This window comes from Geotrypetes seraphini, chromosome 8 (genome assembly GCF_902459505.1).
Source record: "Geotrypetes seraphini chromosome 8, aGeoSer1.1, whole genome shotgun sequence".
In the NCBI taxonomy this organism is placed as follows: Eukaryota; Metazoa; Chordata; class Amphibia; order Gymnophiona; family Dermophiidae; genus Geotrypetes; species Geotrypetes seraphini.
This window is the reverse complement of record NC_047091.1, coordinates 61,829,042-61,842,375: the sequence shown is the minus strand read 5'-3', so window position 1 is coordinate 61,842,375 and position 13,334 is coordinate 61,829,042. Positions and strand designations below refer to the sequence as shown.

Here is a 13,334-nt window from a genome sequence, read left to right as displayed (position 1 = left end):
TTTGGTGCTGCTGACGAGGCCGGCGAGGCTGTTGTTGCTGAGGCGGGTTGAGAGGTCTGGCCGAGAACCTGCGTTGGTAGGAAGACTGCTGTTTGTAGGGGCGAGCAGGTGGAGTCTTCTTTTTAGGTTTGATTAGGGTATCCCACCTGGTCTCGTGTGCTGATAGTTTCTGGGTAGTTGAGTCCAGGGACTCCCCGAATTGTTCATCACCAAGACAAGGTGCGTTAGCCAGGCGGTCTTGGTGATTAATGTCGAGGTCAGAAACTCTCAGCCAGGCCAAGCGCCTCATGGCAACAGCCATGGCAGATGCTCGAGAGGTCAGCTCAAAAGAGTCATAAATGGATCGCACCATAAATTTCCGGAGTTGGAGCAAACTGGAGATTTGTTGTTGGAAAACCGGGATCTTACGCTCAGGGATGTACTTTTATAAGGAGGAGAGTTGTTGCACCAAATGCTTCATATAGAAGGAGAAGTGGAAGGTGTAATTATTAGCCCTGTTGGCAAGCATGGAATTCTGATAAAGGCGCTTGCCAAATTTATCCATTGTTCTGCCCTCTCTGCCAGGGGGGGTGGAGGCATAAACACTGGAGCCCTGGGTTTTCTTCAAGGTGGACTCCACTAAAAGGGATTCATGGGGTAGTTGAGGTTTGTCGAATCTCGGGATAATCGAGGGGCACCCGGTACCGTGAGAGGATTTTCCCAGTTTTTGTAAAAAGTTTCCCGTAAGATGTCATGGACGGGTAACTTTAAAAATTCTTTGGGAGGTTGTTCGAAGTCCAGGGCTTCCAGGAAAGCCTGGGACTTCTTAGAGTCGGATTCCAAAGGGATCGACAGAGCCGCCGACATTTCCCTGAGAAATTTTGTGAATGAGGACTGTTCAGGTTTGGAACTGGTATCGACCATCGATGGTTCCTCGTCCGTTGAGGAAGCCTCATCATCGGTACCGGGTGGGGATTCTTCCCATAGGTCCGGGTCCCTGACGTCGGTGTGCGCAGGACGGGACGGTGGTGCGGACGGCTCAGTGTGGTGAGTCTTAGAGAGAGATTTGCCAGAGCGCATCGAGACGGTACTGGGGGAGGAAGATCGATGCCGGTCCTGGTCTCTGGGAGACTGGTGTCGGTCTCGATGTCGGGGAGGGTCGGCATCAGAGCGTGTTTGTACTGGAGGATTAAGTGGTTCAGCCGCTAGTACTGGCATGGAGGTGTTCAACGGTACTGATGGTGTCGACACCGGCGGTATGGTGCGAGGCTCGGGCCGGTCTGGTACCGGAGTTGCTGTTGCAGTTGCTCTTGCAATTGGCTTTGGAGTATGGCCGCAATGCGGTCGTCCAGAGGGGGCACCGGTACCCGCTTTTTTCTTTGTCGGTACCATAGGTGCCGCTCCATGCCCCGGCGATGAGGATGCCGATGACGAGGCACTCACCGAAATCGGGGCGGAGCGTTTGCGGGGTCGGCGTGATGCCGGGAGGACCGGCGTCGCAGGAGGGCACTCAAGGGAAGTGGAAGGCTTCTTAGCCAGCTTACCTGGTGCCAGTGACCCCGAGGAAGGATCAGGCGTCGTCGAAGTAGTCGGTGCCGACTTTTGCGGCGCCGTTGACGGCGCGGCCGATTCCATGGCAGATCCGGTACCGAAAAGGATATTCTGTTGGATCTGTCTATTTTTCAAAGTACGTTTTTTAAGAGTAGCACAGCGGGTGCAGGTGTCAGCCCGATGCTCTGGACCCAGGCACTGCAGGCACCAATTGTGCGGGTCAGTGAGAGATATCGGGCGTGCACACCGCTGGCACTTCTTAAAGTCCGGCTGAGGGGGCATGAAGGGGAACACGGCCTCCGCAAAATCAAAACCGGAGGCCTGTATGGTGGCAACAGGCCCTGCCGGGGCCGGGCCGAAAAATAAGAAAAAACAAAGTTTTTTTGTTTTTTTTTGCAAGTTAGAACGAAAAACGAAATCCGAAGGAAAAAGAACAAAAAAAGGAAGAAAATAGCGCAAGCGGGAAGACAAAAACAGAGATTTCAACAGCCGTTGAAAGCACATGCGTCTTCTTCGCTCCGCGGAAACGAAGAAACTGGGGACCACGCTCTCCTCTGTCGAGCGGGAAGGCACCCGCGCATGCGCGGTGCGGCCAACTAGAACTTTCTAGTTAAAAGTGTCCGTACCGGGGCTCCGTCGGTGACTTCACTCATACGTTAAGAATATGCTGCCTGCTTGTCCTGGGATAACATATATGTTATAAGACAGTGGTCTCAAACATGCGGCCCGCCAGGTACTATTTTGAGGCCCTCGGTATGTTTATCATAATCACAAAAGTAAAATAAAACAGTTTCTTGATCATATGTCTCTTTAGCTATAAATGACAATATTATTATTAAGACTGAGCCAAAAGGAAAGATTTATAAACTATAAAGAGTTTTACCTCATGCAAAATTGTCATTTCTTTAATAAGACATTAACTATTTATTTCTGAGGCCCTCCAAGTACCTACACATCCAAAATGTGGCCCTGCAAAGGGTTTGAGTTGGAGACCACTGTTATAAGAGGTTCTATGCACTGAGCTTGTGGCCTTTGTATGATACTCCATCCTCCTAGTTTATTGATCTATTCCTTTATCCATTATTTGGGAAAGTTGATATGATAGGGTTGAGTGATGTATGACCAGATCAAATAACTTGTTAGTCACATTTGCTCATTTAAATATTCAGGAATTGTGACACTATATGTGTGCGTGGTGGAAATAATTGATTGACTATCTGGGGGAAAAAAAACCCTTTTTCTTTGATGTATTTTTGTGGGTTGGATATTTAGTGAAGTGATCTGCATTGCATGTATGGTAACACAGTTACCAACAAGTCTACAGCAGCTGGGGTTTAGGATCGTAAAACCCGATGCAAAATAGCCAAGCAAATGTTAGTGAATCTATCGCCTGGCTATTTTGCATAGGGGTTTACAAATGTACATGGCCGGATCGGAAAATGTGTGATCAAGGGGAAAAACACGCGGTGGGCCGTTTTGTGAATTGAGTCGGTTAGCAGCCATCATCGCTAAACCTGTGAAAACAGGTTTAGCGACAATCGTTGACTTTAGTGAATTGGGGCCTTAGTCATCACACATTTCTCAAGTTATCAAACTATATAAGCAAAAGCCCCATTTTGGAAGTGCCTAGAGCATACTCACTAGCTAATATGAGCTGCTGCTTGGTCAGTTTGGCTCCCGAGGTGGGTAAAAAGTTGAGCTCCAACAGGGCCAGCTGGAATTACAAACAGAAAGAGATGTTACTACATCTTCACTAACAATAACATCATTAATGTTCAGGACCTACACATTTCTCACAGGTTCTCATTTGCGTGAAAGAAATAGAAACAGCAGATTTAGAACTCACAGCTTCTTTTTCTTCCTGCTGACAGATGCACATGTATCAAATTGACAAGAGAACAATTTCCTGAAATCTGGATTTAGAATTTCAGATGTCACTTTTAAAGCCCAGCAATATAGGAGACTGATCAAATCTTTCTGTTTGTTTCTTGTTCTCATTTACTTTTTGAATTTCTCTACAATTGTTCTTTCACTTTAAAAATACAATTAAAAATGCAGTGCTTTTCACCTTCTGGTATCTAATGCATCTAGCTAAAATGGTATACAACAAAACTAATTTGGTTAAAGACTGATATCAAATGGTTAAGATTCTATAGCTAGTAGCTGGGATACATCCTTAGGGGGTTTACAGAATAACTGGTTCGACTGATGGTCCCAATAGACTGTCTACTCTGTGATAAAGCATTAAACCCTGGTGCATTCAAAATGAAAGATTAGGTTCTTACCAGGGACGCACAGCGCTGGTTAAAAGTGTCTGCCATCTGGTAGAACCAGGACATGGCTCTGGCATTTTTTAAGGGACCCTCAGGCACCTCCCAAGTGTCTGTGAGCATCTTGACTATGTCCAGATGATCAGGGAATGTGGCAGATTGTGGGTTTTCGCTACTTATAAGAAGCAAACTGACCAACCTGCCAACTTCAACTCCAGGAGGGACTTGGAGATTAAATCAACCACAGCTGGGACGAGGATGCAACGTCCAGAGCACGCAACGTCCAGAACGTCATAGACTTGGCTTTAAACTGAGAAGAAGGGGAAAGCCGATAGTCGACCTGACCTCGACACATCGGACATCAGTACCTGACAAAGGTACTGAACTGGGACAGTGTAAAAGAGGACTCGGGTCTGAGGGTGTATGGGATGAAAAAGGACCTAAAGACGCATTGCAGGGATCGAGGGCACAAATGGACCAGGTAAGCGGCATCAACACAGAACAACAGGAAACAGAGGGGCAAAGTCATTGTGAAAAAGAGCCCAGGACGGAGTGGGAACTAGGAGAGCAGGAGGCGCAGGGGAAACAGGCAGAGGACGTCACACACACACAACAGGAGGAGGACGAAGCTCAGGAGCTGGCAAACCATGAGGGAAACTACAGGAATACCAAAGCACAAGGGAAACAAAAAGCACAGTTACTTACCGTAACAGGTGTTATCCAGGGACAGCAGGCATATATTCTCACATGTGGGTGACGTCATCTACGGAGCCCCAGCGCGGACAGCTTTTCGAGCAAACTTGCTAGAAGTTTCAAGTTTGCACACTGCACCACGCATGTGCTAGCCTTCTTGCCCACTAGAGGGCGCATCCCCACCTCGTGGTCCTCAGTTCCATATCATAGCAAAGAAGCCATCCCCGGGGAGGTGGGCGGGTTGTGAGAATATATGCCTGCTGTCCCTGGATAACACCTGTTACGGTAAGTAACTGTGCTTTATCCCAGGACAAGCAGGCATGATATTCTCACATGTGGGTGACCTCCAAGCCAACCAAAAAAGGGCAGGTGGGAGGATGGCAAATTATGAAAACAGATTACGTAACACCGACTGGCCAAACCGGCCGTCGCTTCTGGACAAAGTGTCCAGACAGTAGTGGGAGGTGAACGTATGAACCGAAGACCAAGTGGCAGCTTTACAAATGTCCTCCATAGGCGTAGATCGGAGGAAAGCCACAGAAGCTGCCATCGCCCGGACTTTATGACCCGTAACACGACCCGCAAGCGGGAGACCAGCCTGAGCGTAGCAAAAAGAAATACAAGCAGCTAACCAGTTGGACAAGGTGCGCTTTGAAACCGGATGTCCCAAACGATTAGGATCAAAGGACAAAAATAATTGAGGAACCTTCCGATAAGACTTGGAGCGTTGGAGATAAAAGGCCAACGCCCTCTTAAAGTCAAGGGTATGAAGCGCCGCCTCATTCCAGGATGAGAATGGGGCTTCGGAAAAAACACCGGAAGGACAATAGACTGATTGAGGTGGAAATCAGACACAACCTTAGGTAAAAATTTGGGATGGGTGCGAAGAACCACCTTATCATGATGAAACACCGTGAAAGGAGGATCCGCCACCAAGGACTGTAGTTCACTGATTCGACGAGCAGACGTGAGTGCAATCAAAAAGACTACTTTCCAAGTAAGAAACTTAAGATGTGACTTGTCGATGGGCTCAAAGGGAGGCTTCATAAGCTGAGCCAAGACCACATTAAGATCCCACACCACCGGAGGAGGTTTCAGAGGAGGATGGATATTCACTAGCCCCTTCATGAAACGCGTCACCAGAGGATGAAGAGAGAGAGAACGACCCTCAAGATGCCGATGGAATGCTGCAATGGCACTGAGATGTACCCGAATGGAAGTCGTTTTCAGGCCAGACTCAGACAAATGCAAAAGATATTCCAGAACCGAAGCCACAGGCACCGAATTTGGTTCCAGACTATTCAAAGAACACCAGGATGTAAACCTGGTCCATTTCTGAGTATAGCAAAGCCGAGTCGAGACCTTACGCGAGGCCTCTAAAACGTCCCTCACGGCCCGAGACACCGGAATCGAAGTCAGGGGGAGAGAAACCAAGCAGTCAGATGTAAAGACTGAAGATTGGGATGCAACAGCGAACCCCGACTCTGAGACAGCAGAGAGGGAAACACCGGCAGAAGCAGAGGTTCCCTGGTACTGAGTTGAAGGAGAAGGGAGAACCAGGGCTGCCTGGCCCAACGAGGCGCAATGAGGATCATGGAGGCTCCGGTCGATCTGAGATGAACCAGCGTTCTCAAAATCAGAGGAAACGGCGGAAACGCATAAAGGAACCTCCCCTCCCATGCGAGGAGGAAGGCATCCGCCTCGAGACGATCCGGCGAGTAAATCCGAGAGCAATAGAGGGGCAGCTTGCGAGTCTCCGGAGAGGCAAACAGATCCACCTGAGGAGTTCCCCAGCGGTCGAAAACCTCGCGAAGTACTCGGGAGTTCAGAGACCATTCGTGCGGCTGGAGAAGACGACTGAGTTTGTCTGCCAGCTGGTTCTGCTCTCCCTGAATGTACACCGCCCGCAGGAATATGTTCTGGGAGATCGCCCAGTCCCAAAGGCGGAGAGCCTCTTGACACAGAGGCCAAGAGCCCGTACCCCCCTGTTTGTTGACATAGTACATCGCTACCTGGTTGTCCGTCCGCACGAGTACCACCTGGTCGTGCAGTAGGTGGACAAAAGCTCGCGCAGCTAGAAAAATGGCGCGAAGCTCCAGCACATTGATGTGGCACCGACGGTCCTCGGCAGACCACAGACCCTGCGTCCTCAGACCGTCCAGGTGCGCTCCCCACGCGTACTCGGAGGAGTCCGTCGTCAAGACCTTGGTGTGAGGAGGAACGAGAAACAGCAAACCCCCTGACAAATTGGAAGAGACGGTCCACCAACGGAGCGATCGACGTAAACAAGGAGTCACTGATATCCGGGAAGACACCGGATCGCGATCCTGTCGCCACTGCGACGCCAGAGTCCATTGCGCGATTCTCAAGTGCAAGCGAGCGAACGGCGTGACGTGAACCGTCGACGCCATGTGACCCAGCAAAACCATCATGTGCTGGGCCGACACCTGCGATTGCCCTTGACAATGGCGACTCCACCGAAGCAGAGTCTCCCGTCGAGGCGGGGGGAGAAAAGCGCGGAGGCGAACCGTGTCCAGCACGGCTCCAATGAACTGGAGAGACTGCGCCGGACGCAACTGAGACTTGGGGAAGTTCACTTCGAACCCCAGGTCCTGCAAAAGACTGATAGTCTGTTGGGTCGCTAAGATAACCCCCTCCCTGGACGGGGCCTTGATCAGCCAATCGTCCAGATAGGGAAAGACCTGCAGACCCCGCGCGCGCAGGGCCGCCGCCACCACCACCATACACTTGGTGAATACCCGAGGGGAAGATGACAGCCCGAAGGGAAGAACCCGATACTGCAGGTGCAAATCCCCGACCTGAAAACGCAAGAACCTGCGGCAAGTGGGATGCACCGGAACATGGGTGTAAGCTTCCTTCAAGTCCAGGGAGCACATCCAATCTCCCTCCTCCAAAAGTGGATAGAGAACCGGGAGCGATAACATACGGAACTTCTCCCGGACCAGGAACTTGTTGAGCTTCCGGAGGTCCAAAATGGGGCGCAAGTCCCCGGTCTTTTTTGGGACCAAAAAGTAACGGGAGTAAAACCCCTGGCCCATCTGCTCGCGAGGTACCACCTCGACCGCCCTGAGACTCAACAAGGCCCTGGCTTCCTCCAGGAGAAGGGCCAGCTGGTTCCGATTGGGAGGGCAAGCCCCGGGGGGCAAGTCCGGAGGCGGACAGGAGAAGTTTAGCGAATAGCCGTCTGAGATTATCCGGAGCACCCATGCGTCCGACGTGATCGCCGACCAGGCCCCGGCAAAGGCCGTCAGCCGACCCCCGATGGGGAGGGGGTGGCGCGATATTGCGGTGAGGGCCCGCCCCCAACCGCCTATCCCGTCAAAAGGACGGCGCGGCCTTGGCGGCCCCCTGCGCGGCAGGTTTAGAGGGGCCACCCCTACTCTGCTGGGGCTGTCTTCGAGGGGGCGGTCTGGAGAAGGCCGGTGTGGACTTCTGAGGGTACCTCCTCGGGGGCTGCCGGAAGAGACGCTGGGCAGGAGCCTTAGGCTTCGGCCGTACCAGAGAGGCCAGGGAGCGTTCCTGTTTGGACAGTCGCTCCGTCGCCGCATCCAAAGAGTCATCAAATAATTCCACCCCAACGCAAGGCAAGTTTGCCAGGCGTTCCTGCAAATTTGACTCCATCTCGAGGGTACGAAGCCACGCCAGCCGGCGCATGGCCACTGCACAGGCGGACACCCTCGAGGCGAGTTCAAACGCATCATAAACTGCGTGGAATAAATATAGGCGCAGCTGGGTCAGATTCGAACTAAAGGTGGCGAACCGGTCCCTATGCGACTCAGGCATCACCTCACGAAAAGAGGGGAGGTCCTTCACCATCGTACGGAGGAAGGAAGAGTACGAAAATGCATAGTTCAGGACCCTTGTAGCCATCAGAGAGTTCGCATAGAGACGACGTCCAAATTTGTCAAGGGTCCGGCCCTCCCTACTCGGCGGGACCGTCGCCGAGACCCTGGAGGGCTGTGATTTCTTGACCGCCGATTCCACTAGGAGCGAAGTATGGGAAAGTTGGCCCTTCTCAAACCCCTTGATGGGGAGGGTGCGATACTTAGACTCCATTTTGGAGGGGACCACAGCGACCGTCAATGGAGCCTCAAGATTCCTCAAGAAGGTCTGACAGAGGACCTTGTTAATCGGAAGGCGCGGGGACTCCCTAGGGGGGGCAGGAAGATCCTGCTCCTCCAAGAACTCCTTGGTGTAAGTGGACCCTTCAGACAAGTCAACACCCAAAGCCGCCGCCATATCCTGCACAAACCTCGTAAAGGATGAGGGTTTAGCAGGAGGAGAGGGAGACCGCGACTTCCCGGCGGAGCCGAAAGGAGAGGCCTCATGGGAGTATCTGGGCTCCCTACCCGACCCCGACCCCAACGAGGCACAGTCCTGCGACCTCGACGGAGTCGGAGACCGGGTGCGTCTGAAGGAACCCCTCGGGGATCCACCCGGGGTCCGAGGCACCGAAGCCCGACCCTTCGGCCCCGGCGAGGAAGCCCGAGAGCTCTCCCTGGCCGGAGACCGGAACAAAATGGGGTTATCGACACGCAGGTCCCGCACCTGCAAGGCATCGGCCCCGGCCGGCGACGAGCGACCACGCCGCCGAGGCGAGGTCCGAGACCGCTTGGCCTTCCTCGGCTTGCGCCTCGCCCGAGACCTGCCCGAGGGCGATGAACCTCGCGAGGACCCCGAGGACGAAGACGAGATTCTTCGCACTCGGCGCCCCTTGTCCTTTGGGCGCACGCTACGCTCCGGCGGATCCCGCGAAGCCGGGTCCGAGGGTACCGCCGAGGTCGAGGCCGTGGGCGCCTCGGGAGCCGAAGCCCCGGTACCCGAGGCCGAGGTCGCCAACTGCGGGGCCACCGAGGTCGAAGCCGCCGGGGCCGAAGCCGCCGAGGCCGAAGCCTGCTGCAGCTGGTCAATGGCCCCGGTGAGCTCCGAGGCGATCAACGCCCGGAGCAATTCTTGGAACACGGGGATTGACATTCCCTGTGGCAAGACCTGCCGCTGCTCCTCAGAGGGCGACCTCGGTTTCGAGTATTCCCTCGGGGCAGCGGACGCGGGCAACTTGGGCTTAACAGAGGCGGACCCACCCGCCGACGAGCCCGAGGATGGCTTTTTGGACGATCCTGGAGCTGAGGAGGGAAGCGGAGACTTACCCGAGGCCTTGGAAGAGGCCAGCTGCTTCGAAGGCATCGAGGCCCGAGGCGAAGCCGACGGTCCCGAAGCTGAGGTCGAGGCCGATGTCGAGGCCGAGGTCAAGGCCGGGGCCGAAGCCGAGGCCGAACTCGAGGCCTTCCCCGGAGGGGACTCGACAGAAAAAAGTTCTGCCATGCGGGCTTTGCGGCGTTTAAGTGCCCGCTTCTGGAAAGTGGCACACTTGTCGCAGGACGCCGTCGGGTGTTGGGGCCCCAAACACCGCAAACAGCACCCGTGCGGGTCAGTAATTGAAAGAAGCCGTTCACAGTGCCCGCACTTTTTAAAGCCCGTTACGGGCCGGGACATGGGCCCAAAAGAGAGCCGGGAACAAGCGAGGTTCCTCGGCCACGGCTACCGGGAGCCCCCGGTAGCAACGGAACGAAAAGGTTTTTTTTTTTTTTTGGAAAAGAAAGAAGAAGACAAAAAAACGCAGCGACCGTGCGAAAATCCCTACACAGCCGCGGCGACAGAAGGCACAATTAGCACAAATTCTCCACAGGGCTTCTGGCTCCGCGGATGAAAATGAACTGAGGACCACGAGGTGGGGATGCGCCCTCTAGTGGGCAAGAAGGCTAGCACATGCGTGGTGCAGTGTGCAAACTTGAAACTTCTAGCAAGTTTGCTCGAAAAGCTGTCCGCGCTGGGGCTCCGTAGATGACGTCACCCACATGTGAGAATATCATGCCTGCTTGTCCTGGGATAAAGAGAGGACTAAAAACTGGGTCTTAAACTGCCTATACACAAATGCTAGGAGCTTGAGGGCCAAAATGGGAGAACTGGAAATCACAGCCAGCAATAAGGACCTAGACATAATTGGAGTCACAGAAACGTGGTGGACCGAGGACAATCAATGGGATGTGGCCATACCAGGGTACAAACTATACAGGAAAGACAGGACACATAAAAAGGGTGGAGGAATAGCGCTGTACATAAAAGACTCCATACCATCAGCCAGGACGGAAACAACAGTACGGGCGGATGGCCTGGAATCACTATGGGTTAAGCTACAGGGAGGAGCAGGAGCAGACATTAAACTGGGTCTGTACTACCGCCCACCTGGACAACCGGAAGAAATCGACCAGGAGATGGAGGCTGAACTGAAGCAGGTATGCAGAAGCGGAAATGTGGTGGTGATGGGGGATTTCAACCATCCTGGGATAGACTGGAGTATTGGGCACTCAAACTGCGCAAAAGAGACAAAATTCATAGAAGTCACGAGGGACTGTTTCATGGAGCAGCTGGTCATGGAACCAACAAGGGGCGATGCCACTCTTGACCTAATCTTCAACGGACTAGGGGGGACAGCAAAGGAGGTGGCGGTATTACCCCCGCTAGGTAACAGCGATCACAACATAATCCAGTGCAGGCTTGAAATTGGATCATCAAAGGGGAAAAGAACCACAACGACGGCACTCAACTTCAAAAAAGGAAATTATGATGCCATGAGAAAAATGGTGGGAAAGAAGCTCAAAGGCAACATAGGGAAGAAGGAATCCGTAGAAAAAGCCTGGACCTTATTCAAAGAGACTGTGCACGAAGCACAAAGCATATGCATCCCCAAGTTTAGAAAAGGGTGCAAAAAAAATAGAACAAAAAACCCAATGTGGATAACAAGTGCAGTGAAGAAGGCGATAAGCGACAAGAAAGCATCGTTCAGAAAATGGAAAAAAGACCAAACAGAGGAGAACCAAAAAGGGCACAAAGAACACCAGAAAGAGTGTCACCGAGTGATTAGAAAAGCAAAAAGAGAATACGAAGAGAGACTGGCAAAGGAAGCAACAAACTTCAAGTCGTTCTTCAGATACGTCAAGGGGAAGCAACCGGCGAGAGAGGAAGTGGGACCATTGGACGATGGAGACAGAAAGGGAGTTGTAAAAGAAGAGAAAGAGATAGCTGACAGGTTAAATGAGTTCTTCACATCAGTCTTCACGATGGAGAATATAACCACCATACCGGAACCCGAGGAGATCATAATAGGAGAACAAGACGATAAGCTGGTCGATTTAGAGGTAAGCCAAGAAGATGTACTCAAGCAGATTGACAGACTAAAGAGCGACAAATCGCCAGGTCCAGATGGCATTCACCCAAGGGTACTCAAGGAACTAAAAGACGTAATAGCGGAGCCACTTCGACAGATATGCAACCTATCCTTAAAAACCGGAGAGATCCCGGAGGATTGGAAAATAGCAAATGTCACGCCCATCTTCAAGAAGGGCGCAAGGGGGGACCCGGGAAACTACAGGCCGGTGAGCCTGACCTCAGTCCCGGGAAAGATGATGGAGGCACTGATTAAAGACAGCATCTGTGAACACATCGAAAAAAATGGGCAGCTAAAACCGAGTCAACATGGCTTCTGTAAGGGTAGGTCATGCCTCACAAACTTATTGTACTTCTTTGAGGGAGTGAACAGCCAGGTGGATAAAGGGGAATCTATAGACATCATTTACCTTGACTTCCAAAAAGCCTTCGACAAGGTGCCACACGAGAGACTGCTTAAAAAGATATGGAACCACGGGGTACAAGGGGAGGTCCACCGATGGATCAAAAACTGGCTGGCAAACAGGAAGCAGAGGGTTGGCGTAAAGGGCCACTACTCAGACTGGAAAGGGGTCACGAGCGGAGTTCCGCAAGGGTCGGTGCTGGGACCGCTCTTGTTCAATATCTACATAAATGATCTAGAGGCGGGAACTAAGTGTGAAGTCATTAAATTTGCAGATGACACCAAACTATACAGCAGGGCTCAAACCAAGGAAGACTGCGAGGATCTCCAAAAGGATCTAACGCAGCTGGAAAAATGGGCCGAAAAGTGGCAGATGAGCTTCAACGTGGGGAAATGCAAGGTCATGCACGTGGGGAAAAAGAACCCGATGTTCACATACAAAATGGGGGGAACACCACTAGGGGTTAGTAACCTGGAAAGAGACCTGGGAGTGATGGTAGACGCAACACTGAAGGCATCGGCGCAATGCGCCACAGCCTCTAGGAAAGCAAACAGAATGCTGGGTATCATTAAGAAGGGTATTACGACCAGGACGAAGGAAGTCATCATGCCGCTGTATCGTGCAATGGTACGGCCGCATCTGGAGTACTGTGTCCAGTACTGGTCGCCGTACCTCAAGAAAGACATGGCGGTACTTGAGGGAGTACAAAGAAGAGCAACCAAACTGATAAAGGGAATGGAAAATCTCCCATATACCGACAGATTGAAGCAGTTGGGACTTTTCTCCCTGGAGAAGCGAAGACTTAGAGGAGACATGATAGAAACCTTCAAGATCCTGAAGGGCATAGAAAAAATAGACAGGGGCAGATTTTTCAAATTAAGGGGCGCCACAAGTACAAGGGGGCACTCGGAGAAATTGAAAGGGGACAGGTTTAGAACAAACGCTAGGAAGTTCTTTTTCACTCAGAGGGTGGTGGATACATGGAACGCGCTTCCAGAGGCTGTTGTAGACAAGAAAACATTAAATGGTTTCAAAGAAGGTTTGGATAGATTCCTAGAAGAGAAAGGGATTGGGGGGTATAGATAGGTATAGACCATTGCTCAGGCAATGGGCCTGATGGGCCGCCGCGGGTGCGGACCGCTGAGCAGGATGGACCTATGGTCTGCCTCAGCGGAGGCAACTTCTTATGTTC

At 52.2% G+C, this 13,334-nt stretch overlaps 1 protein-coding gene across 1 annotated transcript in view; it reads right to left on the bottom strand.

The window, feature by feature from the left end:
* The window catches only part of PSMD8 (proteasome 26S subunit, non-ATPase 8), a 45,968-nt gene that overhangs the window by 15,786 nt on the left and 16,848 nt on the right, over positions 1-13,334 (bottom strand). The window contains 1 exon segment of the mRNA XM_033956794.1: positions 3,172-3,244. Within this exon segment, the coding sequence (XP_033812685.1) occupies positions 3,172-3,244 (73 nt within the window).